This window comes from Ascidiella aspersa, chromosome 1 (genome assembly GCF_963924565.1).
Source record: "Ascidiella aspersa chromosome 1, kaAscAspe10.2, whole genome shotgun sequence".
Lineage (NCBI taxonomy): Eukaryota > Metazoa > Chordata > Ascidiacea > Phlebobranchia > Ascidiidae > Ascidiella > Ascidiella aspersa.
Genome location: NC_139447.1, coordinates 40,884,085 through 40,909,238, shown reverse-complemented (window position 1 = coordinate 40,909,238; position 25,154 = coordinate 40,884,085). Strand labels below are relative to the sequence as shown.

The 25,154-nt window shown below is 47.2% G+C and overlaps 2 protein-coding genes across 2 annotated transcripts; one reads left to right on the top strand and one right to left on the bottom strand.

Annotated features, from left to right (window-relative positions):
- Positions 1-4,785: 4,785 nt before the first annotated feature.
- On the bottom strand, positions 4,786-6,764 carry LOC146170527 (lipopolysaccharide-induced tumor necrosis factor-alpha factor homolog). Its single transcript, XM_083389130.1, has 2 exons — positions 5,794-6,764; positions 4,786-5,717 (listed from the first exon to the last, which is right to left on the bottom strand). Exons 1-2 carry the CDS (start codon positions 6,077-6,079, stop codon positions 5,416-5,418), a joined length of 588 nt encoding a protein of 195 aa, XP_083245256.1. The 5' UTR covers positions 6,080-6,764; the 3' UTR covers positions 4,786-5,415.
- A 2,629-nt stretch (positions 6,765-9,393) lies between these two features.
- On the top strand, positions 9,394-19,499 carry LOC146170526 (solute carrier family 23 member 2-like). The gene is made up of 13 exons (XM_083388724.1): positions 9,394-9,649; positions 9,901-10,058; positions 10,202-10,349; positions 10,617-10,798; positions 12,494-12,617; positions 16,610-16,766; positions 16,870-17,017; positions 17,240-17,345; positions 17,971-18,076; positions 18,362-18,529; positions 18,632-18,727; positions 18,870-18,956; positions 19,378-19,499. The coding sequence occupies exons 1-13, from the start codon at positions 9,431-9,433 to the stop codon at positions 19,497-19,499; spliced, it is 1,821 nt and encodes a 606-aa protein (XP_083244850.1). The 5' UTR covers positions 9,394-9,430.
- The last annotated feature ends 5,655 nt before the right edge of the window (positions 19,500-25,154 follow it).

The following is a 25,154-nucleotide window of genomic DNA, read 5'->3' as shown; positions in this document are numbered from 1 at the left end:
GACCCACCGACCCACCGACCCCCCGACCCACCGACCCACCGGCCCACCGGCCCACCGACCCACCGACCCACCGACCCACCGACCCCCCGACCCACCGACCCACCGGCCCACCGGCCCACCGGCCCACCGACCCACCGACCCCCCGACCCACCGACCCACCGGCCCACCGACCCACCGACCCCCCGACCCCCCGACCCACCGGCCCACCGACCCACCGACCCCCCGACCCCCCGACCCACCGGCCCACCGACCCACCGACCCACCGACCCACCGACCCACCGACCCACCGACCCACCGACCCACCGACCCACCGACCCACCGACCCCCCGACCCCCCGACCCCCCGACCCACCGACCCACCGACCCACCGACCCACCGGCCCACCGGCCCACCGACCCACCGACCCACCGACCCCCCGACCCACCGGCCCACCGACCCACCGACCCACCGACCCACCGACCCACCGACCCACCGACCCACCGACCCCCCGACCCACCGGCCCACCGGCCCACCGACCCACCGACCCCCCGACCCACCGGCCCACCGACCCACCGACCCCCCGACCCCCCGACCCACCGACCCACCGGCCCACCGACCCACCGGCCCACCGGCCCACCGGCCCACCGACCCACCGACCCACCGACCCACCGACCCCCCGACCCCCCGACCCACCCCCTCACCGACCCACCGACCCACCGACCCACCGACCCACCGACCCCCCGACCCACCGACCCCCCGACCCACCGACCCACCGACCCACCGGCCCACCGACCCACCGACCCACCGACCCACCGACCCCCCGACCCCCCGACCCACCGACCCACCGACCCCCCGACCCACCGGCCCACCGACCCACCGACCCACCGGCCCACCGGCCCACCGACCCACCGGCCCACCGACCCACCGACCCACCGACCCACCGACCCACCGACCCACCGACCCCCCGACCCACCGGCCCACCGGCCCACCGACCCACCGACCCCCCGACCCACCGGCCCACCGACCCACCGACCCCCCGACCCCCCGACCCACCGACCCACCGGCCCACCGACCCACCGGCCCACCGGCCCACCGGCCCACCGACCCACCGACCCACCGGCCCACCGACCCCCCGACCCCCCGACCCACCCCCTCACCGACCCACCGACCCACCGACCCACCGACCCACCGACCCCCCGACCCACCGACCCCCCGACCCACCGACCCACCGACCCACCGGCCCACCGACCCACCGACCCACCGACCCACCGACCCACCGGCCCACCGACCCACCGACCCACCGACCCACCGACCCACCGGCCCACCGGCCCACCGACCCACCGACCCCCCGACCCACCGACCCACCGACCCACCGGCCCACCGGCCCACCGGCCCACCGACCCACCGGCCCACCGACCCACCGACCCACCGACCCACCGGCCCACCGACCCACCGACCCCCTGACCCCCCGACCCACCGACCCACCGGCCCACCGGCCCACCGACCCACCGACCCACCGACCCACCGGCCCACCGACCCACCGACCCCCCGACCCCCCGACCCACCGACCCACCGACCCACCGACCCACCGACCCACCGACCCACCGGCCCACCGGCCCACCGACCCACCGACCCCCCGACCCACCGGCCCACCGACCCACCGACCCACCGGCCCACCGGCCCACCGACCCACCGGCCCACCGACCCACCGACCCACCGACCCACCGGCCCACCGACCCACCGACCCCCCGACCCCCCGACCCACCGACCCACCGGCCCACCGACCCACCGACCCACCGACCCACCGACCCACCGACCCACCGACCCACCGACCCACCGACCCACCGACCCCCCGACCCACCGGCCCACCGGCCCACCGACCCACCGACCCCCCGACCCACCGACCCACCGACCCCCCGACCCCCCGACCCACCGACCCACCGGCCCACCGACCCACCGACCCACCGACCCACCGACCCACCGACCCACCGACCCACCGACCCCCCGACCCCCCGACCCACCTACCCGCCGACCCACCGACCCCCCGACCCCCCGACCCACCGACCCGCCGACCCACCGACCCGCCGACCCGCCGACCCGCTGACCCACCGACCCACCGACCCACCGACCCACCGACCCACCGACCCACCGACCCACCGACCCACCGACCCCCCGACCCACCGACCCACCGGCCCACCGACCCACCGACCCACCGACCCACCGACCCGCGGACCCACCGACCCACCGACCCACCGACCCGCGGACCCGCCGACCCGCCGACCCGCCGACCCGCCGACCCGCCGACCCGCCGACCCACCGACCCACCGACCCGCGGACCCACCGACCCACCGACCCACCGACCCGCGGACCCACCGACCCACCGACCCGCGGACCCACCGACCCACCGACCCACCGACCCACCGACCCACCGACCCACCGACCCACCGACCCACTGACCCACCGACCCACCGACCCACTGACCCACCGACCCACCGACCCACCGACCCACCGACCCACCGGCCCACCGGCCCACCGGCCCACCGACCCACCGACCCACCGGCCCACCGACCCACCGACCCACCGACCCACCGACCCACCGGCCCACCGGCCCACCGACCCACCGACCCCCCGACCCCCCGACCCACCGGCCCACCGACCCACCGACCCACCGACCCACTTACCCGCTGACCCACTCACCCACTGACTCTATGCTTGTTTAGTTCCACGATGGGTCTCGACACACCGACCCCCCGACCCACCGGCCCACCGACCCCCCGACCCACCGGCCCACCGGCCCACCGACCCACCGGCCCACCGACCCACCGACCCACCGACCCACTTACCCGCTGACCCACTCACCCACTGACTCTATGCTTGTTTAGTTCCACGATGGGTCTCGACACACCGACCCCCCGACCCACCGGCCCACCGACCCCCCGACCCACCGGCCCACCGGCCCACCGACCCACCGGCCCACCGGCCCACCGACCCACCGGCCCACCGACCCACCGGCCCACCGACCCACCGACCCACCGACCCACTCACCCACTGACTCTGTGCTTGTTTAGTTCCACGATGGGTCTCGACACACCGACCCCCCGACCCACCGGCCCACCGACCCCCCGACCCACCGGCCCACCGGCCCACCGACCCACCGGCCCACCGACCCACCGACCCACCGACCCACCGACCCACCGACCCACTGACGCTGTGCTTGTTTAGTTCCACGTTGGGTCTCGACACAGTCGAATGTTGGAGCCAAGCTGTGACCAGTTTGATCATCGAAGACTCGCCACTTTATTACGCAACAATCAAGTGCTTCAACGAGTTCAACATCTTCGTCAAAACCGGGATACGTAAGAATCGTTCGCATTGTGACGTAGAAATGACGCAAATGTCATGTGACGCATATATCTTGTGACGCAAATACCTTATGCCGCAAATATCATGTGATGCAAGTATTATGTGACGCACATATATACAAATACATTGATATTAAATGGCGTAGGTATCATGGACACCGAAATCACGAAGTTGAAAAAATACAAGCCGCGAAAAAACAACGTCAAGTGTCCGCCGAGGTCAAAGGTCAACTTTGCCGCTTGCGTGAACAGCGGAATGCCGGAAGATCAACCAATCAGCGACCTGGAAAGCGTGCTAAAGGTCATCGGGGATCACTTGAAATGCAGGTGATTTAACCTTTGTTTGGTTGCAAGTATCAACTGCTAAGTCAATCTAAAATATTAGTCTCTTTAAATCTATAAATCTACATTATAATACTAGGGCCGGCTAGAAGGGTTAGGGACAAGGCGTGGTGCGTCCAATACTATAAGATCAAAGCCGATACCCGATACCTGGGGTGAGTATCGAACATGTCCGATTCTTTAGACTCGGTGCCGCTTCCATACCAAGTAATGTAGTTAATTGAGCAATGGATTGTGATTAAACGTCCAATTTTAATCCAAAAAAGTGAAATTCCCCCACATATATAATTAAACCAATAGATCAAGGCTTTGTACCACACAACCATTTAAAGTCGTATATTTCAGTCAGGCGTCTCTTCTAAATTATGTCCCTTTAAAGCCTTGTGCCTTTAGTGCCGGTCCCTTTCTAAAATGTGACATCCATTTTAAACCGATTTTTTCTAAAATTGTGACCATTTTTAGTCTTGTTCTACGTACAAATGCATTTTTTCCTTCAAAAACACAACTTTTGCAGCAACTGCCACTGCACCAAAGTTCTCAAGAAAAACAAGAATTTCGAGAACTTTATGAAAGGTCGTGACCTCGGATGTGACGTATGTTGGCCGTCACGGGTCGCTGCACTCGCCACCGATGACTCACATTTAACGGACCCACTTCGCGCATGCGCAGCTTCACTTGATGACATCAGTACTTTGTGACGTAACAAAAATGTTGTTTCGTAAAACTGTTGGTTGTTTTATTGTATAAACCATGTTATTATGTATTTAAAGTAGCAAAAATAAAAATCTTAACTTATTTTTCTGCCTAAATAAACCACAAGCTTTCCTTCTCATTCGTTTCTTATTCACAAAATTAGAGTCTTACAAATATAAAAACGCATGCGGGGAAGGGTGTGGCGGGGGAGGGGCAGGGTTGTGGCGGGTGAGGGTCAGGGGTGTGGTGGGGAAGGGGTGTGGCGGGGAAGGGGAAGGGGTGGGCGGGGAAGGGGCAGGGGTGTGGCAGGGGAGGGGCAGGGTTGTGGCGGGGAAGGGGCAGGGGTGTGGCAGGGTTGTGGCGGGGGAGGGTCAGGGGTGTGGTGGGGAAGGGGCAGGGGCAGGGGGGTGGCAGGCGAGGGGCAGGGTTGTGACGGGGGAGGGGCAGGGGTGTGACGGGGGAGGGACAGGGGTGTGGCGGGGGAGGTACAGGGGTGTGGCGGGGGAGGGTCAGGGTGTGGGATAGGGGCATGAATCACCAGCATAGACAATCGTCAATCAACTGAGACACAAGTGCAAGATTTACTCAGCAACTATGACAACATTCAGTGAACCACACGTTTTCCCTGATGACCACAAAAGCGTTAAGTGCCGACGTACCTTGGTACTTTAGGGTTTTGGACGAAGCATAAGAATTATTTAGTGTTTCGTCACGCAATAGCGCTCAAGACTCTTAAAATCAATATTAGGGCGAAAAAAAGTAACGGCGAAGATAAAAAATGAACAAGATTAAACATGTGGTGGGATGCCGTGGGAACGGTGTTCCACAGTGGCTTAAACATAAAAATTAACTCGTACCCTCAAGTTAGCTCTCGGCGCAAAAACAAAGGCGCTTTGTGACGTACAATAAACATGTGATTCCACTACTTGTTACGATTGCGGTCGATATGTACAGAGCGTAATTATGCAAGGTCGCGTCTACTCCATTGTGACATCACATGCGTCGAATGACGTGGATGATGACATCATTGCAAAGTGACATCACATTCGTCGGAACACGTGTATAGTGTGCTTGCAACTCGGGCAGACGTGACGTACATCCTTGAGGTCATCGATGCAGAACGGGATGAGGCAGAGGCAGCAGATCCAGCCCCCGAAGAGGATGATTGCTCCTGCGATGAGCCAGGTGAGGGTGCTCGTCTCAGCAACTGTGGTCGTCACAACGTTCTGGTGGCAGTTCGGGCACACACAGTTGGCGGGAAACTGACTGAATCGTTGTTGCTGTACCACCACTGTGGCACCAGGTGGCGCCATAACCGGCATTCCTGGCTGCTGGACGTAACCTGCGCACAATCCTGGCGTTATATCACCAGCAAACCGTGTTTAAACAAACTTATCAAGCACGTTGACGTCACTCACCTGGTTGGGGCTGTCCTGTCGCTTTATCGTACCCCGGGGGTGGAGCAGGTTGACCTGGGTAAGCCCCCTGGGCCCCAGGTTGTCCCGGGTAAGCCCCCGGAGCCCCAGGTTGTCCGGGGTAAGGAGCTGGTTGGCTTGGGTATTCCCCTGGGGGTCCTGGGGCCATCTGGGGCTGTCCCTGGTACTGTCCGGGGTAAGGTTGCGGTGTGGGGGCAGTCCCTTGCGCGTAGGGTGGAGGGGAAACCCCCTGTTGTGGTCCGTCGTTCAAAGGTTGCTTTTCCGCCATTTTTATAAAAAAAGCTGAAAACAATCGTGGAGGTCAAACCAAGGTCACTCTTTACAAACACGTGGTCGGTTGATATTTGTGACGAAATAGCCGCATGATTATGTACGCCGCGCTGACTATTATATCGGAAACAATCATGTGATTCTGACGTAACACTCGCTAACAGAAGAAAGTTAGGTTAGCTTACTACACTTTACATAAAATCGATAAAACTTCAACTTTCAGCGTTGATAAATTAAACTCCAGCTACTTACAATCAAAATGTTAATGTGGAAATTAATCAACCACCTTTATTTATTAATATGAGCAACGCAGAAGAATATTTTCAAGTGAGAAAATCGAAAAGTTCAATGATTTTACGAAAACAAAAACCACCAAAAAAAATTAAAAGTCTTAGTCCTAAACGCTTAATAAACCAACCCTCTGACACCCCTAGTTAGTGTTACATATTCACAACTGCCCACTCACTGTACACTGGCAGTTATGCGCTATCCTGATGTCACTGCCCATTCATCAACATTGGCGAGGAAACGGCGTCTACTGCACAAACCCAGGCTCCACCACAAGCACCACTATCGGTGTTCATACACAAGACTTTCGACTTAACTACCTTTACACATTCTATATTTTGGCTCTGGTCGTGAATCCTACTATAGCTTTAAAACAATTTTTAAAGAACGCACATTATTTTCCCGCACCCTAACCGAAATAACGTTAGTTTTGGTAGAATTCTTGACCAAAGACCACATTTCCACTGCTTACACATAATAGTTCAGAGGCGGATATTTATATCTCTTACTTACAAACTGTAAGCGCAAAAGTTTCTACTTGCTTTCTCCAGCCAAGCATCTACTGATGTTAAAGCTGCGATGCTTACGTGCCAACAACTTGCTTCAAGCACAGACTGCCTCGATCTGCTGTGGAGTGCTGGGCGCGGCTCACGCAAACATCACGGGACCAGCTATAATAAAGAAACAAATATGAGAACGAGCGACGCGCGATGACGGCTGTTACGTCACAATACGTGTTGTCGCAGCAGCATTTTTACGGCAGAGAGCTACGTCGTAAAGTCGAAAGTAGTTCCCAGGTTGAATGGTGCGAAGGACAGGTCTACAGGAAGTAATTTGCGCAAAGACAATTGCCACAAAGCAACAATATAAAATGCTTGCATCGCGGTCATTCTTGCGTGACCAACAACATATGCTGACATAAGGTGACCTTTGGCCCCGTGACGTATGGCGGGAATCAACTGGCGTTCATCAAAACGAGTCGTATTTTAAAATTGTGATTTAATGAGAAAATATAATAAAGCCGTTAAAGCGCACTTGGGTCAACTTTTTTCGACAAACGATTCTGCTCGTAAAAACTAAAGGTGATTATTTACGTCACAAAACGATATGAGAATGATGCAATACTTTTGTTTTGTTACCAAGTTGAAAATCGGAAAACAAAAAACCTCGTTAAGATGGCATCACTGTGTGGTCAACGCTCAACTAGTTCACGATGTTTGTGTAAACCAACATTTGAGTTAACTAAATGTTTACCTTTGAGCCAACGTCCTGTGACGTCATAGTACAAAAATTCCTGTTCTCACAGCGTCGCGAAATTTTTTGTCCTGAAACTCGTTGTATGGCAACTCGTGGTTGTGGAGAAAATATAAGGCGCTTGTGGTTAAAAGTGACTCTGTAATGCCCTGGCTGTAACTTCATCATATCAGGGCAAACTCAACTCAAAATATCCTCAGCAACCTCAGCAACTGGCACAAAACAATGTTTGGTCTTTAAATATTCTTCAGCAAAATGTAAATACAGTTTAGTTGAAAACAAAATCGAGAGCCACAAGAGCGACAAACTGTTTTTTTTTATTTTGTTGGTAAATTGGTCAAAGTGGTCCCTTTTGCGCTGGGCCAGATACATTGGTGATACTTGTAGCTGAAAAACTGAACTGTGGAATGCTTTTAGTAAGGCCAAAATGTATTATAATAATTTACAACCGATCAAGTATATGAAGCAAATATGTATTGGAACATATTTAACTCTAAACTCTATTCGACTTGAACTCAAGCACAAGGGTTACCCACTCACTTATGTATTATTACGTAACAGAGTCAGACCGGGCTTCACTGATTGACCTCTCCTGAGCGTTTAACACTTCATCTGTGACGTCACTTAAACAAGACATCTTTAAATTTCACCCTGGATAGAGAATGTATTTAGTGGATTCCGCATTTATTGTGACGAAAAACCGAAACTTTTAACGCAAGAATCACAATAAGTTTGAATCTGCTTAAATCACCGACGGATGTGGGAAACCCTCAGCCTTATTGTGACGTCAGATTGTTTAGCGTGTTTGCTTAGAAAGTGTCTTTTGTTGGACGGAGCCGTTCCTCAATGTTTCCTCCCAATATTTGCTTCGAAAACTTCGCGGGTGAGTCAGGTTTGGAGCGACATTTGGTGAAGCATGAGTTCTTTAGGTCACAAGTATCATGTGTACACACACACACTAGGCTTGCTCCACTCGTTCAGTTGGTTTAGCGTCGCTACTGTCCCAACAATATGTGCTGGAAGCTGAGTGCTGATCGTTGCATACATAGAACATTTACAGAAGTTCCACAAGTGGCCAATATTAAACGCAGCTCGTTGCAACTCAGATGCTAGGTCAGGTTTGATTAAGTTATCCCAGCTCGTGATTCGTGTGTGGTTTAAAGTTAAAGCTGGAGAGTTTTTCTGCAGCTTCAGCACAAATCACCTTGGCTCGTTGTTCGACGTTTACTTCCGCCCCAATTCAACTTGCGTCAAATCAGCTCGAAGGTCGATTGCTTCCTTTATTGCGGGAATTAGCTTTGTTGGAGGTTTAGTCAGTCTGTGATAAAGTATGAGTACGGGAGCGCAACCTTTGCAATGTTAACATAGTTTTATAATGGTCGCCAGTGATGTTTTGTGAAGTACTTAATATAAGATCTATGAATAACCAGATAAATCCCCATACCCGCGGGTTGAAAGTGTTCAACGTGGATTGAGGTTGTGTTAAATGCATTTAGCTTAAGCAGGTGTTTCTCAGGATAAGAAAGTCAATCTTATAGTTTAAGACGAAAGGACAGTTTGTCCACATATAGGCCCCAATTATGAGGAGCGCTGTGTTTCCCAGCAGTAAGCACGTCCGCAACCCAAGCTCGTCACTTTCCACTTTCCAGGTGCTAACCAGCGTGCTCTTACTCACCAGAGCAAACAGTTGGTCGTACGTGACAGAAACAACGTTCTTGCGCTCACAAAACCACGAGACTCACAACACAACTTTAAATTGCAGCAGGAAACTTCATGAACTAGGTTTTGTGAGGTTAGAAACTGTACAATGGCTTCTGAGAAGAATGAAATCCACGTGGAAAGTATTTCCACTGTTACAAACCTACAAAGTGACGACACAAACCTACAAAGTGACGGCACAAACGAGGGCAGTGACATCACCAGTCTACGTCATCCAAGCGTGGTTGATGACGTAGACCGACGTAAGTTGTTGTACGGTGTTGAGGACATCCCGCCTTGGTACATGTGCATTCTGCTCGGCTTTCAGGTGAGCAACAATAAGTCAACATCTGCTGTTTAAACATCGCTGTAAGCACGAACACATTATACTGGAGTGGTCGTCAGTTGTGAGGCCAACTACACAACGTTTTGACTCGTCTGTAAGCTCGACTGGGAGTGTTACGCACTTTCCACAGACATACAACTGTAACTCACATTCAAAGAACTTTTAAATGTTTGCATGCATTTCGAGCATACAACAATATTTAAAGTACGTTAGAGCTTATCCTGTTGTTGTAGCACTACTTGACGATGTTCGGCTCAACTGTAGCAGTCCCCCTCATACTTGCAACCCCCCTAGGGATCGCAGACGATAACGTCGCTAAAGGTCAGGTGATCAGCACAATATTCTTCGCAAGTGGGATCAGCACTTTGCTGCAAACAACACTCGGCAACAGGTGATTGTTTGTTCACCCTAACCCACAACCTCACTGCTAATAACCCCCTGTAAACCCCCACGCCGACACTTTAACTGTGACGAAACAACCCTTAGGGAATCCCCGTAGAGGCCTCTCTGATTCATTGCGTCTACTGTTGCTAGGTTACCGATCGTTCAAGGCGCCGCGTTTTCTTTTCTCTCCCCCGCTATTGCCATTATGACGTCAATCGAGTTGCCAGGGGCGATGGACAACGTCACAGGCAGCACCGTGGCGCCTCCAGCGGACTTTTGGAAGGTTCGGATGGTTCAGGTTCGTGATTTGTACCCATCGATAAATTCCAGCCACAAAGTATTTCAAATAATAAACATTTGTAAACATGGAAACTTCGGCTGCAATAACTTTAACGATTCGCGTAAAAACAAACAAGTTTAAACAACACGATCAAGAGATCATGGCTATTACGTCATACTAGATGGAAGTGCGATCATGGTTATGACGTCATACAGGTTCAAGGTGCGATTACGGTTATGACGTCATACAGGTTCAAGGTGCGATTATGGTTATGACGTCACACAGGTTCAAGGTGCTATAATGGTGGCTTCAGTGACGCAAGTGCTTCTTGGTTTGACCGGGATCGTTGGTTTCCTGATGTCGTGGATTGGACCCCTAACCATCGCCCCAACCATCACCCTTGTAGGGTTGGGGCTGTTTGGGGCTGCGGGGGACTTTGCTGGAAGACACTGGGGAATCGCGGTGCTGTGAGTATGCTATGTGATATCATCACCATATTTGTGACTGTGTGTAGAATATTTCTGTCTGTACTTGTAATGTTTGTGTCTGTACGTGTAATATATGTGTCTGCGTGTGCAATATTTGTGTCTGTAAGTGTAATATTTGTGTCTGTATGTGTAATATATGTGTCTGCGTGTGCAATATTTGTGTCGGTAAGTGTAATATTTGTGTCTGTGTGTGTAATATTTGTGTCTGTATGTGTAATTTTTGTGTCTGTACGTGTAATATATGTGTCTGCGTGTGCAATATTTGTGTCTGTAAGTGTAATATTTGTGTCTGTATGTGTAATATTTGTGTCTGTATGTGTAATATTTGTGTCTGTATGTGCAATTTTTGTGTCTGTACGTGTAATATATGTGTCTGCGTGTGCAATATTTGTGTCTGTAAGTGTAATATTTGTGTCTGTATGTGTAATATATGTGTCTGCGTGTGCAATATTTGTGTCTGTAAGTGTAATATTTGTGTCAGTATGTGTAATATTTGTGTCTGTATGTGTAATTTTTGTGTCTGTACGTGTAATATATGTGTCTGCGTGTGCAATATTTGTGTCTGTAAGTGTAATATTTGTGTCTGCGTGTGCAATATTTGTATCTGTAAGTTTAACATTTGTGTCTGTATGTGTAATATTTGTGTCAGTATGTGTAATATTTGTGTCTGTATGTGTAATATTTGTGTCTGTAAGTGTTATATTTGTGTCCATATGTGTAATATTTGTGTCAGTATGTGTAATATTTGTGTCTGTATGTGTAATATTTGTGTCTGTAAGTGTTATATTTGTCTCTGTATGTGTAATATTTGTGTCAGTATGTGTAATATTTGTGTCTGAAGTGTTATATTTGTGTCCATATGTGTAATATTTGTGTCAGTATGTGTAATATTTGTGTCTGTATGTGCAATATTTGTGTCTGTAAGTGTTATATTTGTGTCCATATGTGTAATATTTGTCACTGTATGTGTAATATTTGTGTCAGTATGCGTAATATTTGTGTCTGTATGTGTAATATTTGTGTCTGTATGTGCAATATTTGTGTCTGTAAGTGTTATATTTGTCTCTGTATGTGTAATATTTGTGTCAGTATGTGTAATATTTGTGTCTGTAAGTGTTATATTTGTGTCCATATGTGTAATATTTGTGTCAGTATGTGCAATATTTGTGTCTGTATGTGTAATATTTGTGTCTGTATGTGTAATATTTGTGTCTGTAAGTGTTATATTTGTCTCTGTATGTGTAATATTTATGTCAGTATGTGTAATATTTGTGTCTGTAAATGTTATATTTGTGTCTGTATGTGTAATATTTGTGTTTGTATGTGCAATATTTGTGTCTGTATGTGTAATATTTGTGTCCGTAATTGTTATATTTGTGTCCATATGTGTAATAATTGTCACTGTATGTGTAATATTTGTGTCTGAATGTGTAATATTTGTGTCTGTAAGTGTTATATTTGTCACTGTATGTGTAATATTTGTGTCAGTATGTGTAAAATTTGTGTCTGTATGTGTAATATGTGTGTCTGTAAGTGTTATATTTGTCTCTGTAAGTGTAATATTTGTGTCAGTATGTGTAATTTTGTGTCTGTAAGTGTTATATTTGTGTTTGTATGTGTAATATATGTGTCTGTTTTTGTATTAGTGTCTGTATGTGGAATATTTTTGTCTAGGACAATTTTTCTGATCATCTTATTCTCACAACACTTGAGGAACATTGAGATCCCTATCCCACGCTTCAGACCTGGTCCGAGTGAAACACGATTTGTCAGAGTCAGATTCTTCTCGCTATTTCCGGTAAGAAACGCGTCATATCCGGTATCACCCAGGTTACGTTGGGTCATATCCGGAAGTATCAGGGGTACGTTGGATCATATTCGGCTTAGTAAACAGGTTACTTTGGATCACACTTACAGGTGATCTTTGTCGTTAAACTTTCCTGGGGTTTCTACCCCCAACAACCACCTAACCCCACTTGTCACCCACAGGTGATCTTGGCCGTTCTACTTTCCTGGGGTTTCTACCCCCAACATCCGCCTAACCCCATTTGTCACCCACAGGTGATCTTGGCCGTTCTGCTTTTCTGGGGTTTCTACCCCAACAACCCCCTAACCCCACTTGTCACCCACAGGTGATCTTGGCCGTTCTACTTTCCTGGGGTTTCTACCTCAACAATCCCTAACCCCACTTGTAACCCATAGGTGATCTTGGCCGTTCCACTTTCCTGGGGTTTCTACCCCAACAACCCTCTAACCCCACTTGTCACCCACAGGTGATCTTGGCCGTTCTACTTTCCTGGGGTTTCTACCTCAACAACCCCACTAACCCCACTTGTCACCCACAGGTGATCTTGGCCGTTCTACTTTCCTGGGGTTTCTACCCCCAACAACCCCCTAACCCCACTTGTCACCCACAGGTGATCCTGGTCGTTCCACTATCCTGGGGTTTCTACCCCAACAACCCCCTAACCCCACTTGTCACCCACAGGTGATCTTGGCCGTTCTACTTTCCTGGGGTTTCTACCCCAACAAACCCCTAACCCAACTTGTCATCCACAGGTGATCCTGGCCGTTCTACTTTCCTGGGGTTTCTACCCTAACAACCCCCTAACCCCACTTTTCACCCACAGGTAATCCTGGCCGTTCTACTTTCCTGGGGTTTCTACCTCAACAACCCCCTAACCCCACTTGTCACCCACAGGTGATCCTTGCCGTTCTACTTTCCTGGGGTTTCTACCCCAACAACCCCCTAACCCCACTTGTCACCCACAGGTGATCCTTGCCGTTCTACTTTCCTGGGGTTTCTACCCTAACAAACCCCTAACCCCAACATCCGCCTAACCCCACTTGTCACCCACAGGTGATCTTGGCCGTACTACTTTCCTGGGGTTTTTACCCCCAACAACCCCCTAACCCCACTGGTCACCCACAGGTGATCTTGGCCGTACTACTTTCCTGGGGTTTCTACCCCCAACAACCCCCTAACCCCACTTGTCACCCACAGGTGATCTTGGCCGTTCTACTTTCCTGGGGTTTTTACCCCCAACAACCCCCTAACCCCACTTGTCACCCACAGGTGATCTTGGCCGTTCTAGTTTCCTGGGTTTTTACCCCCAACAACCCCCTAACCCTACTTGTCACCCACAGGTGATCTTGGCCGTACTACTTTCCAGCGGTTTTTACCCCCAACAACCCCCTAACCCCACTTGTCACCCACAGGTGATCTTGGCCGTACTACTTTCCTGGGTTTTTACCCCCCACAACCCCCTAACCCTACTTGTCACCCACATGTGATCTTGGCCGTTCTACTTTCCTGGGTTTTTACCCCCAACAACATCCTAACCCTACTTGTCACCCACAGGTGATCTTGGCCGTTCTACTTTCCTGGGTTTTTACCCCCAACATCCGCCTAACCCCACTTGTCACCCACAGGTGATCTTGGCCGTACTACTTTCCTGGGTTTTTACCCCCAACAACCCCCTAACCCTACTTGTCACCCACAGGTGATCTTGGCCGTTCTACTTTCCTGGGTTTTTACCCCCAACAACCCCCTAACCCTACTTGTCACCCACAGGTCATCTTGGCCGTACTACTTTCCTGGGGTTTTTACCCCCAACAACCCCCTAACCCCACTTGTTACCCACAGGTGATCTTAGCCGTACTACTTTCCTGGGCTTTTACCCCCAACAACCCCCTAACCCTACTTGTCAACCACAGTTGATCTTGGCCGTTCTACTTTCCTGGGGTTTCTACCCCCAACAACCCCCTAACCCCACTTGTCACCCACAGGTGATCTTGGCCGTACTACTTTCCTGGGGTTTTTACCCCCAACAACCCCCTAACCCCACTTGTCACCCACAGGTGATCTTGGCCGTACTACTTTCCTGGGTTTTTACCCCCAACAACCCCCTAACCCCACTTGTTACCCACAGGTGATCTTAGCCGTACTACTTTCCTGGGCTTTTACCCCCAACAACCCCCTAACCCTACTTGTCACCCACAGTTGATCTTGGCCGTTCTACTTTCCTGGGGTTTCTACCCCCAACAACCCCCTAACCCCACTTGTCACCCACAGGTGATCTTGGCCGTACTACTTTCCTGGGTTTTTACCCCCAACAACACCCTAACCCCACTTGTCACCCACAGGTGATCTTGGCCGTACTACTTTCCTGGGTTTTTACCCCCAACAACCCCCTAACCCTACTTGTCACCCACAGGTGATCTTGGCCGTTCTACTTTCCTGTTTTTTTACCCCCAACAACCCCCTAACCCTACTTGTCACCCACAGGTGATCTTGGCCGTTCTACTTTCCTGTTTTTTTACCCCCAAGAACCCCCTAACCCCACTTGTCACCCACAGGTGATTCTGGCCGTACTACTTTCCTGGGTTTCTACCCCCAACAACCCCCTAACCCCACTTGTCACCCACAGGTGATCTTGGCCGTACTACTTTCCTGGGTTTTTACCCCCAACAACCCCCTAACCCTACTTGTCACCCACAGGTGATCTTGGCCGTTCTACTTTCCTGGGGTTTCTACCCCAACAACCCCCTAACCCCACTTGTCACCCACAGGTGATCTTGGCCGTTCTACTTTCCTGGGGTTTCTACCCCCAACAACCCCCTAACCCCACTTGTCACCCACAGGTGATCTTGGCCGTTCTACTTTTCTGGGTTTTTTACCCCCAACAACCCCCTAACCCTACTTGTCACCCACAAGTGATCCTGGCCGTTCTACTTTCCTGTGGTTTCTACCCCAACAACCCCCTAACCCCACTTGTCACCCACAGGTGATCTTGGCCGTTCTACTTTCCTGGGGTTTCTACCCCCAACAACCCCCTAACCCCACTTGTCACCCACAGGTGATCTTGGCCGTTCTACTTTTCTAGGTTTTTTACCCCCAACAACCCCCTAACCCCACTTGTCACCCACAGGTGATCTTGGCCGTTCTACTTTCCTGGGTTTTTTTACCCCCAACAACCCCTTATCCCCACTTGTCACCCACAGGTGATCTTGCCCGTTCTACTTTCCTGGGTTTTTTACCCCCAACAACTTCCTAACCCCACTTGTCACCCACAGGTGATCCTGGCCGTTCTACTTTCCTGGGGTTTCTACCCCCAACAACCCCCTAACTCCACTTTTCACCCACAGGTGATCCTGGCCGTTCTACTTTCCTGGGGTTTCTACCCCCAACAACCCCCTAACCCCACTTGTCACCCACAGGTGATCTTGGTCGTTCTATTTCCTGTTTTTTTTACCTCCAACAACCCCCTAACCCCACTTGTCACCCACAGGTGATTATGGCCGTTCTACTTTCCTGGGGTTTCTACCCCAACAACCCCCTAACCCTACTTGTCACCCACAGGTGATCTTGGCCGTTCTACTTTTCTGGGGTTTCTGCCGCAGCAACCCCCTAACCCCACTTGTCACCCACAGGTGATTATGGCCGTTCTACTTTCCTGGGGTTTCTACCCCAACAACCCCCTAACCCCACTTGTCACCCACAGGTGATTATGGCCGTTCTACTTTCCTGGGGTTTCTACCCCAACAACCCCCTAACCCCACTTGTCACCCACAGGTGATCCTGGCCGTTCTACTTTCCTGGGGTTTCTATCCCAAACAACCCCCTAACCCCACCTGTCACCCACAGGTGATCTTGGCCGTTCTACTTTCCTGGGGTTTCTATCCCCAACAACCCCCTAACCCCACTTGTCACCCACAGGTGATCTTGGCCGTTCTACTTTCCTGGGGTTTCTACCCCTACAACCCCCTAACCCCACTTGTCACCCACAGGTGATCTTGGCCGTACTACTTTCCTGGGGATTCTGCGCGGTCCTCACAGCCACCGGGGTATTTCCCTCATCGGAGACCGAGTACGGGTACTTGGCCAGGACCGACATCAGGGGACGTGTGCTGGCCCAGGCCGCCTGGTTCCGGGTTCCCTACCCAGGTTAGTTTAATGCCTTATGTTTAAAGGTATTACGAAAGTTGGAAATTCAGGAATTGCTGATAACTAATTTATATGTGACGTCAGGGGAGGTGTGTTGTTGCAGGACAATGGGGACTTCCGGTGGTGACGGCTTCCGGTGTCCTTGGGATGGTGAGTGGTGTCCTTGCTTCGATGATCGAGTCGATAGGCGACTACTACGCATGCGCACGACTGTGCTGCGTGAAACCTCCCCCAAACCACGCAATTAACAGGTCAGTGGTGAGCTCACAAACCACAATCGGAATGCAGGAAGCCCAACAACAACATTTCTGAATTAATAAGATATTTCTGTCACAACGGCGGTCGGATTCAAGAGGAGTTTGTCGTAAAAACGTTATTCTGCTATTTATTCTATTGTAAGGTCTTTTTTTTTACTTTGTTTATACTTCAAGTTTGAAAGTGATTTTGTTTGTAACTTATCTGTGACGTCACAGAGGCATTTTCATGGAGGGGATCGGTTGCGTCATTTCCGGTTCGCTCGGCACCGGAAACGGAACTACGTCATACAGCGAGAACATTGGAGCGATCGGGATCACAAAGGTGTGACGTAACAATTGAACCATCTATTGATAAATAAAATGTTGGGGGAGTTTCTATTGCAAGGATTTACAACTCCACGTGAGATAACTTGATCAGCAACAACATAAAAAGAAACAAACACGTTTAACATTCGAATATTTGTTGAATCTGCACAAGCTGTAATGTTGATTAATCCCATGATTTAGGAAAACGTTTAACCAGTAACTTGTTACTTGCGAAATTGAGCACTTGCCTAAAATATTGGCCCAAAATTGGTCGCACATAATGACCGGGTTTGAGGCCTCTTCTATTGGATGGAACTTTGTCACCACCAGCTCAGCCAAGCGGGCAATGAAGTGTAAACTTGGTTCAACTCTTCATTACGTCGCACTTTAACCCTAACACCACCCTTTGTGCGTCAATAGTTGTGTGTGACGTCATGTGATTCTGTTACACAACAAAAGCTGGCTCACAACGATTCGCCATTTCTCAAGATATATTCATTCTATTAGATTGAACATCCGATATTATTCCCTCCATTAGTAAAACCTAAATGCGACCAACAATGATTTATAGAAGAGTTGCAAACATTAGATTATATTCGAATACTTACGTCACAAACGAACCACCGATGTTCCGTTTCTAGGTTGGCAGTCGGCGCGTCATTCAAACCGGGGCTGTCATCATGTTAATTCTAGCTGTTATCGGCAAGTTCGGCGCTCTTTTCACAACGATTCCTGATCCCGTTGTAGGTGAGCATACGTAAACTATGTATCACATTATGTCACAGGCGGTATATTGTAACATTGTAACATGTGCGTGACGTCACAGGCGGTATATTGTAACATGTGTGTTACGTCACAGGCGGTGTATTGTAACATTGTAACATGTGTATGACGTCACAGGCGGTGTATTGTAACATGTGTGTGACGTCACAGGCGGTATATTGTAACATGTGTGTTACGTCACAGGCGGTATATTGTAACATGTGTGTTACGTCACAGGCGGTGTATTGTAACATGTGTGTTACGTCACAGGCGGAATGTTCTGTGTGATGTTCGGAATGATCGCGGGGGTTGGAATGTCAAGTTTACAATTTGTTGATCTCAACTCATCGAGGAACTTGCTCGTTATGGGGTTCGCCACCTTCATGGGGATTACCCTTCCAGAATGGGTGAAGGCCAACCACACCCTCATTGCAACTGGTGAGTAGAGGAAATCCCCTATGGGGCTAGCTATCATTAAACAACCTTGGGAAACGACCCCGCGCCCCTCGGAACTCGTTCAATGTTGTATTATTGTTGTAGGTTCACCCGAAGCTGATCAAGTGATCGTTGTTTTGTTGGAAACTGGAATGTTTATCTCTGGATTGACAGCATTCATACTGGACAACACAATACCTGGTATAAGTGTGTGTGTGTAGGGGGTTCTTAGTGAGTTGTTTGAAAGTTGTTTTGCGAAGTATGTATGTTGAGAGTGGTATTTCCAAGACCCATTCGTGCTCCAAACGTCTGTATGGTCCTCAATGCAATAATGTGTTGTCAGGAACCAGGGAGGAAAGAGGTTTGAGCAAATGGTTGAAGCAGGAAGTTGGTCCAGGATCGAGCGACCAAGACATCTACAGCTTCCCAGGTGAGTAGTGCTTAGGTGTTGCTGATTGTTCCAATGCTTTGGTAATGCTTAGGTGCTTAGATGTCGTAATGCATAATGATGTTGTGGATGCAGCTTGGGTAGTGCGGCTTGTAATCCACTGAAAGTCGGGTTTGTTGGTTGGAAACCTTCAATTGTCTGCATTTCAAGCAACCATTGACCAACTGACTTAATCAATACTAAGTTACCTAGTTTACCTGAATTGACTTCTTTAAAGAGAGACTGCGCTTTTTTACAGTAAATTACACTTAGTAAAAGTTTTATCGAAATTATATTTACAAAACGACAACATTGGGATAAAAATACCTCTTAAAATAAAACCTGATTATGATTAGAAGTTATTTCTGATTTTATTGGAGGTTTACAAGTTTCAATGGAGAGCCTAAACAAGGTGTTTCCCCAGATCTGATACAACATCAGGTCGACAAAAGTTCAAAGTTCAAGTTTGTTCCAATCTGCTCCTCTTTTGGGAGGAGTGAGAGCAATGAGGAGCAGGGGATGGAGGAGCAGACAACCAAAGTGTGACGGGGGCGTGACGGGGTCGTGGCATGGGCGTGGCGGTATCCACCTAACAATGTTGTGTTTATTTCGACTTGTTCCTTTGTTGGAAGACAATTTCTGGATTCACATGAGTGGGTTCGCCACAACTTCATTATAAAAATGTGACATTCAATGTGCCGTGAAAATGAAACTGACGTTTCTTTCTCGCATTTTGATGTTTCGTGTTCATTTCACAGATACTTTGTTGTAATCCATTTTAGACAAGATCATAATGATATTAAACATATTTTGTATCTGCATTTGAATATTCTCATTTATATTTTTCACGTTTTTTATTTCGGTTGTGGATTTATCGCAACAAATCTTTCGTTTAAAATACAATCTTGCCAAAGAAATCTTAAGTCCAAGGATGCAGGGGTTTTAACAGAAGAGCTTCGAACAAAAAAACTAACTGCTTGTGTTTTTCCTCATTTCCCACAAAGTTGTTGCATTTGTGGGAATTCAATGATAATTCATTAGTTAGAACCTTTTTAACAAGTTTCTAAATAGAATTTAGCAATTAACTTCAAGCAACTAAAACTTTTTCGAGTTTTCTTTATTGATCTGACGCGGTGGTCTTTGTGCGTCATAATTGCCATGACATCCTAGCAACCCAAACCACATAAACGTTTGTTTATTTACTTTTTCTTTCTAAAATCAAATACATTTCCAACACAATATTAAGAGTTGGCACCAGTAAGTTACTTGCCACAGAACATTTTCCACGGGTTTGGGGACACGTTTCGCCACTAAGTGGCCGGGTGTGTCAGGGAGCAGAAGAATTCGGGCAAAAAGTTTAAAGTTTGCGGCGGAAGGTGGGAATATTATTTCACCGACTTGTTAGAAGATTGCCAGCCGAGCTGAGGCATTTAAAGACGGTTCTTGGCCGGCTGTTGGTCGGCTGTGGTGTGAAGGACGAAGATGAAGATTGGATGAAGGATTTTCATCACTCCTGGGATGCGGATCAAAACTTTTGGCACGGTGAGTTGTGATAACTTAACCTTTCCTATATGTAGTAGTGTTGTTTCAAAACGAATATATTCAGTTCAATAAACATTTAAAGATGTGAAACATGTATAATTAGCATAAGTAAAGTGGGTTTTGAACCCCTTTTCCCTGCCAAACTAGTTTTATATGGATTACCTTGAGTAGTAATAAGACAGGCCTCCAACTCCAACACGCAGATAAATAGGTCAAATGTCTCTCGGTTTGTCCAAACTACTTTGCTTTGCTGTAAAATTTGGTGCCGTTTGTATCAGAAGGATTTTCACCAATTCACATTATTGTGACTATAAGCTTACCTTAAAGTGGATTTGGCAGAATTATCATTTGTTGGTGATAAACCTGAACCCCGTTGAATAATGTCACCCACCCAACAACCGCGTGAAAACGAGCAAAAGGGAAAGTACCGGGTACGAGGGGTTAACTCAACGGGAAACCCCCGAACGTAGTGGGGTTAGGTTTCTGGGGTAATGTTTGTTCAACCGTGACTTCCATTCGTGATTCCCGCAATAAACTTCTTTCTTGTAAAATAACTGAATGAACCCCATTGACAAATTTCCCTTATTTTCGACTCCTTAGTCTTTCAAAATTTTTCCTGTGCTCTTTTTAGAACTAGGTTTTTGTTTGTTCAAAACTGTGAAAAAAAAAGTGTGAAACAGGGCAAAACTTCAAAGCGCGTCACCAAACCGTAAGTAAAATCGTGATTGTGTGGCGATATATTAACTCAAAATTTGTAGAAACACTGGCCCTGGGTGTAGAGCAGGGTTTCTCACATTGTGCGTCGTTTTAATCTTCCAAGGGCGTCCCACTATGATTCTGTATCGAAGGTCAACTGTAGTAATGAAATTCTTTTAAATATTATTATCCACTGAGGGTGCATTTGAAATGATTTTTGCAAAAATGTTGCGTTGATTAAGATTTAACAATCATCCGTACTTTATGTAACCCTGACTGTACTTTCGTTTAAACATGTTCGTGAATTTTTAACAAAATTTAGTTCTCTCACTATTCCTCTATTTTAAAAGAAATTACAGTAGTTCAATATGATGGAAATATTAATATACAAACGTCAAAACTACACTGCTGCCATCAGTTCATTATTATATATATATATATATATACTAAACCAGCTAACAATTAGCGTTTTATTATGTTGAACAAGATAAGTGTTACGTCATAAAAGTGCGAAACCACAGGGAACTTAAACGACATTAGAAATTACCCAATTTGAAAGTTTTAAATAATTTAAAAGTTGAAAGTTTTCGCAAATTTATACGTATGCTAAAGCAGTGTTTCTTAAAGTGGTGAATGGTTCACCCCAGGGTGAATAAAATTTTTGCAGGGGTGAACCAACCAAAAGGGGTGAATGAGGGTGAACGAAAGTTCAGGAGCATCCTATAGTCACTGGTAAACAACTTTCTGAAGTAAATCGACTACTGAACTGTTGTTCTTTGGTGTATTTTTGCTTATTGCAATAGTTAAATTGGTTTGCACTGAGTGTATAAGTTAGGCCTACCATATGTCCTCTTTTAGGAGGATTTGTCCCCTTTTCTTAAGAAAACTGGATGTTCTCCGAGGACGCTCAAAAATGCCCAAATGTCCTCTTTTTTGCATTTCGAGTTAGTTGCTTATACTTTTAACAAGACTTTTAGGCGAGACTTTGTATTTACTTCCAAAAATACTTAAGCCATGAAAGATGCTGAATTGTTTGTTTAAAAAGAGTTTCTAGGGGGGCTCCAAGCAATTCATAGGGGGAGGAGTCGAGCTCTAAGTTAATGTTCAAATTTTTGCTATAATTATAATGGTATCGTTTTCGTTTTGGTTGTACACCACTCCTACAGCGCTGTACAAACTCTGTTTTTGCCAACTTTAACATTAAAAATAACAAAAAAAATTTGCGAATCTTCTGTTATCTAATTTTGTTTACTGTGTTGAGCACAAAGTCTCTTTGAGTGCCATTGCATGATTTCACATCATCGAAGGTACAACGGCCCTATTTAATTATAATTTTTCTAACTTATAGATAAACGATAAAAGTCATCCACCGTTGGAACTATTTTTTATCCATATTTTATATAATTGGATAACAGGCTAGCAACAGGGGGATGAAATGTTTTGCGAAAAGCCTCCTGATTTTTAAGTTTAGCGCCAATTCAACCAATTAAATCCAATTTTTTTCGCGCTTCGACGACCGACAACAAACTACACTATTTTTTTCAAGTTCTCTCCGTGATATTTAATTAAAAATTCTTATTTTCGAAGGGGTGCAAGTCATAGGAAAATTACAAAGGGTACCACTGCTGAAAAAAGTTGTGGATATGGCACGTATTTCTCAAACGTAACAATTCTATTTTCGTTTTACTTGCAGGCAAAAAAGTGTCCTCTTTTTGGATATATGGTAGCTCTAGTATAATTACAACAATTTGGTGACTTTGTTTTGTGCTTTTTTAGCTTTATATTCCTGGACTCGAGAAATTGTAGATTTACAATGGTTAAACTTAACTGGAGTTGATCTTAACAAAAATCGAAACAACCTAAGTCACTTTGTGCTGTTATATATAGACGAGATAGTTTTATCATATTATGAGACAAGGGTGAATGAAATCTGGAGATAGATGCTAGGGGTGAACAAAACTAAAAAAGTTTAAGAAGCACTATGCTAAAGTTAGTCGCGTACTACCTAAAATACTCTCGCGTACCACCGGTGGTACGCGCACCACAGTTTGGGAACCCCTGGGTTAGAGGAAGGTGAAGTCGAAGTAAAAACGCACATATGCTGCACGATCGAAGGTGGTAGTCTTGCAAATATGGTCGGCTAGTGCAATGACAGAATTCGTGGTTTCCATTTTGATGAAACTTTCGAGAAGATCATGGTGCAGGGTTCTCAAACTTATTTTAGCTGCGAACACTCTCGATTCATCTGCTTGTATTGGCGTTCCACTAAACATGTATTAAATTGAAAAGTTTTTTGTTTTAGAAGCCATAACTTTGGTCTACTTGTAATAGAAGTATAAACCCAAGTCAGAAGATATTTTCAGGCGTTAAGCGTAGTGGATTAAATTTCGCCACATTTACTTTCGACCGGTTACGCCACAAAACAATGTAAAAGCTAATTTCTTGTGAAACAACATTTAACTTTAAGGGCGAGATAATATGGTCATCACAAAAGGTGTGTAATGTGGAAGGATTTAATAGTTTGCATCTAAAAAAAGCATTCCAAAACATTTTGTGTCTAGAAGCAAGTCGTAAATTTGCGCAATATCACTGCTGTGGAAATCCCCAAAGTGCGGTGAAATAAATTTGCCCGCGAACCCGAGGTACGCTATTATGATAATCCAGTCCTAGTGTGTTATTTGCAGTGACGTATAGGTCAGTAACAGGATGATTCCTATTGAACGTTATTTGGCCTCAATAAGGATTATTACATTCGCAATTCGTGAATAAACCTAGAATTATTTTGTGCGTTTTTATACACAAATAAATAAATATAAATAATAAAATTCCTACCGCTGCTTGATTTGCAACAAGAAAAACTTTTGCAAATACGTCACAAGGAAAACTTCGAGAACCACTGGGTTAGCGGTTTGTCTTCCAAGGTTTTTTCATATTTTTTTTTCATGATGCCAACGTGTATTTCCAATTGTATCGAATTAATAATTGTCTTTGTGAACAAACATTTTTACTTCTTTAATTAAACTATTATTTAAAGATGCTCACCGAAACATGCCATGTTTGTAAATTTATTTAATTTGTTTCAACATCGAACTTATTTCAATTTGCTGCAATCGTATTTGTCTTCTTTCTGAAATGACATCAGATGTTCCGCATTTCTGTTTATAGTTAATGAGGTTTGACATATTTTAATTAGCTTGGTTAGGTCGCAGTGTTGTAGTCTAAATAGTGTCAAGCCCAAAGCAATTCACGAAATGAAATAAATGCAGCTTTATTGTTGTTAGTGACACGTTTAATTAATTTTCAAACTCGCTTTAAATCGCCTTTTGTTTCACATGTTGCAGCGCCACGTAAACCTACACGAAGTTAGCAACTAAGTCCCCAATTATGCAACGAATGTGTTCAGTACCTCATTCCACTTAATTAGTCCATACTTTAAGACGATGGGACGTTTCACATGTAGTATCTTTGTATAAAACTGGTTGATCCTTTATTTAACTTTTTAAAATGTTTATTAGGGCTTCTTTTAGGGAGTTTCCCTTGATATTTATGTGAATAAAGTGTTTCCCAGCCCATGGATCCCTCAGTGTTTCTCCCACTTAAATTTTACAAAATTTCAGCGAAGGAAATTGGGGCCAAAGCTTCGGTGTCAGACTCACGTTCACGATTTGTGTCGCCAGGCTAAAAGTTTGAGAAAGACTGGAAAGAGAATCTAGTTGCAACCAAACACAAGAAACACTAATCATTTTACGTCACAAATATATATTATCACGCTAAACAACTTCTACGACGTCATAGAAATAAACTCATTAGATCTTGCTTTTTCGTGATTGGCTCCTTGATAAAAAAAAAATATTTATATATATATATTTCAGTAAATTTGGAAGATAGTGTTTGATATTGCCACAGTAAAAGTATTGGTCAAGCCTACAGCAGAAAAAAAGGCGTTTGGAACGTTTAGCTTTC

What these genes read in the sequence shown, in the direction of transcription:
- LOC146170527 (XM_083389130.1), bottom strand. Translation starts at nt 6,079, where the DNA reads ATGGCGGAAAAGCAACCTTTGAACGACGGACCACAACAGGGGGTTTCC. An exon ending in GACAGGACAGCCCCAACCAG is followed by an intron (nt 5,718 to 5,793) that starts GTGAGTGACGTC and finishes GATTGTGCGCAG; the next exon opens with GTTACGTCCAGCAGCCAGGA.
- LOC146170526 (XM_083388724.1), top strand. Translation starts at nt 9,431, where the DNA reads ATGGCTTCTGAGAAGAATGAAATCCACGTGGAAAGTATTTCCACTGTT. An exon ending in GTTCCGGGTTCCCTACCCAG is followed by an intron (nt 16,767 to 16,869) that starts GTTAGTTTAATG and finishes GTGTTGTTGCAG; the next exon opens with GACAATGGGGACTTCCGGTG. An exon ending in GAGCGATCGGGATCACAAAG is followed by an intron (nt 17,346 to 17,970) that starts GTGTGACGTAAC and finishes TTCCGTTTCTAG; the next exon opens with GTTGGCAGTCGGCGCGTCAT.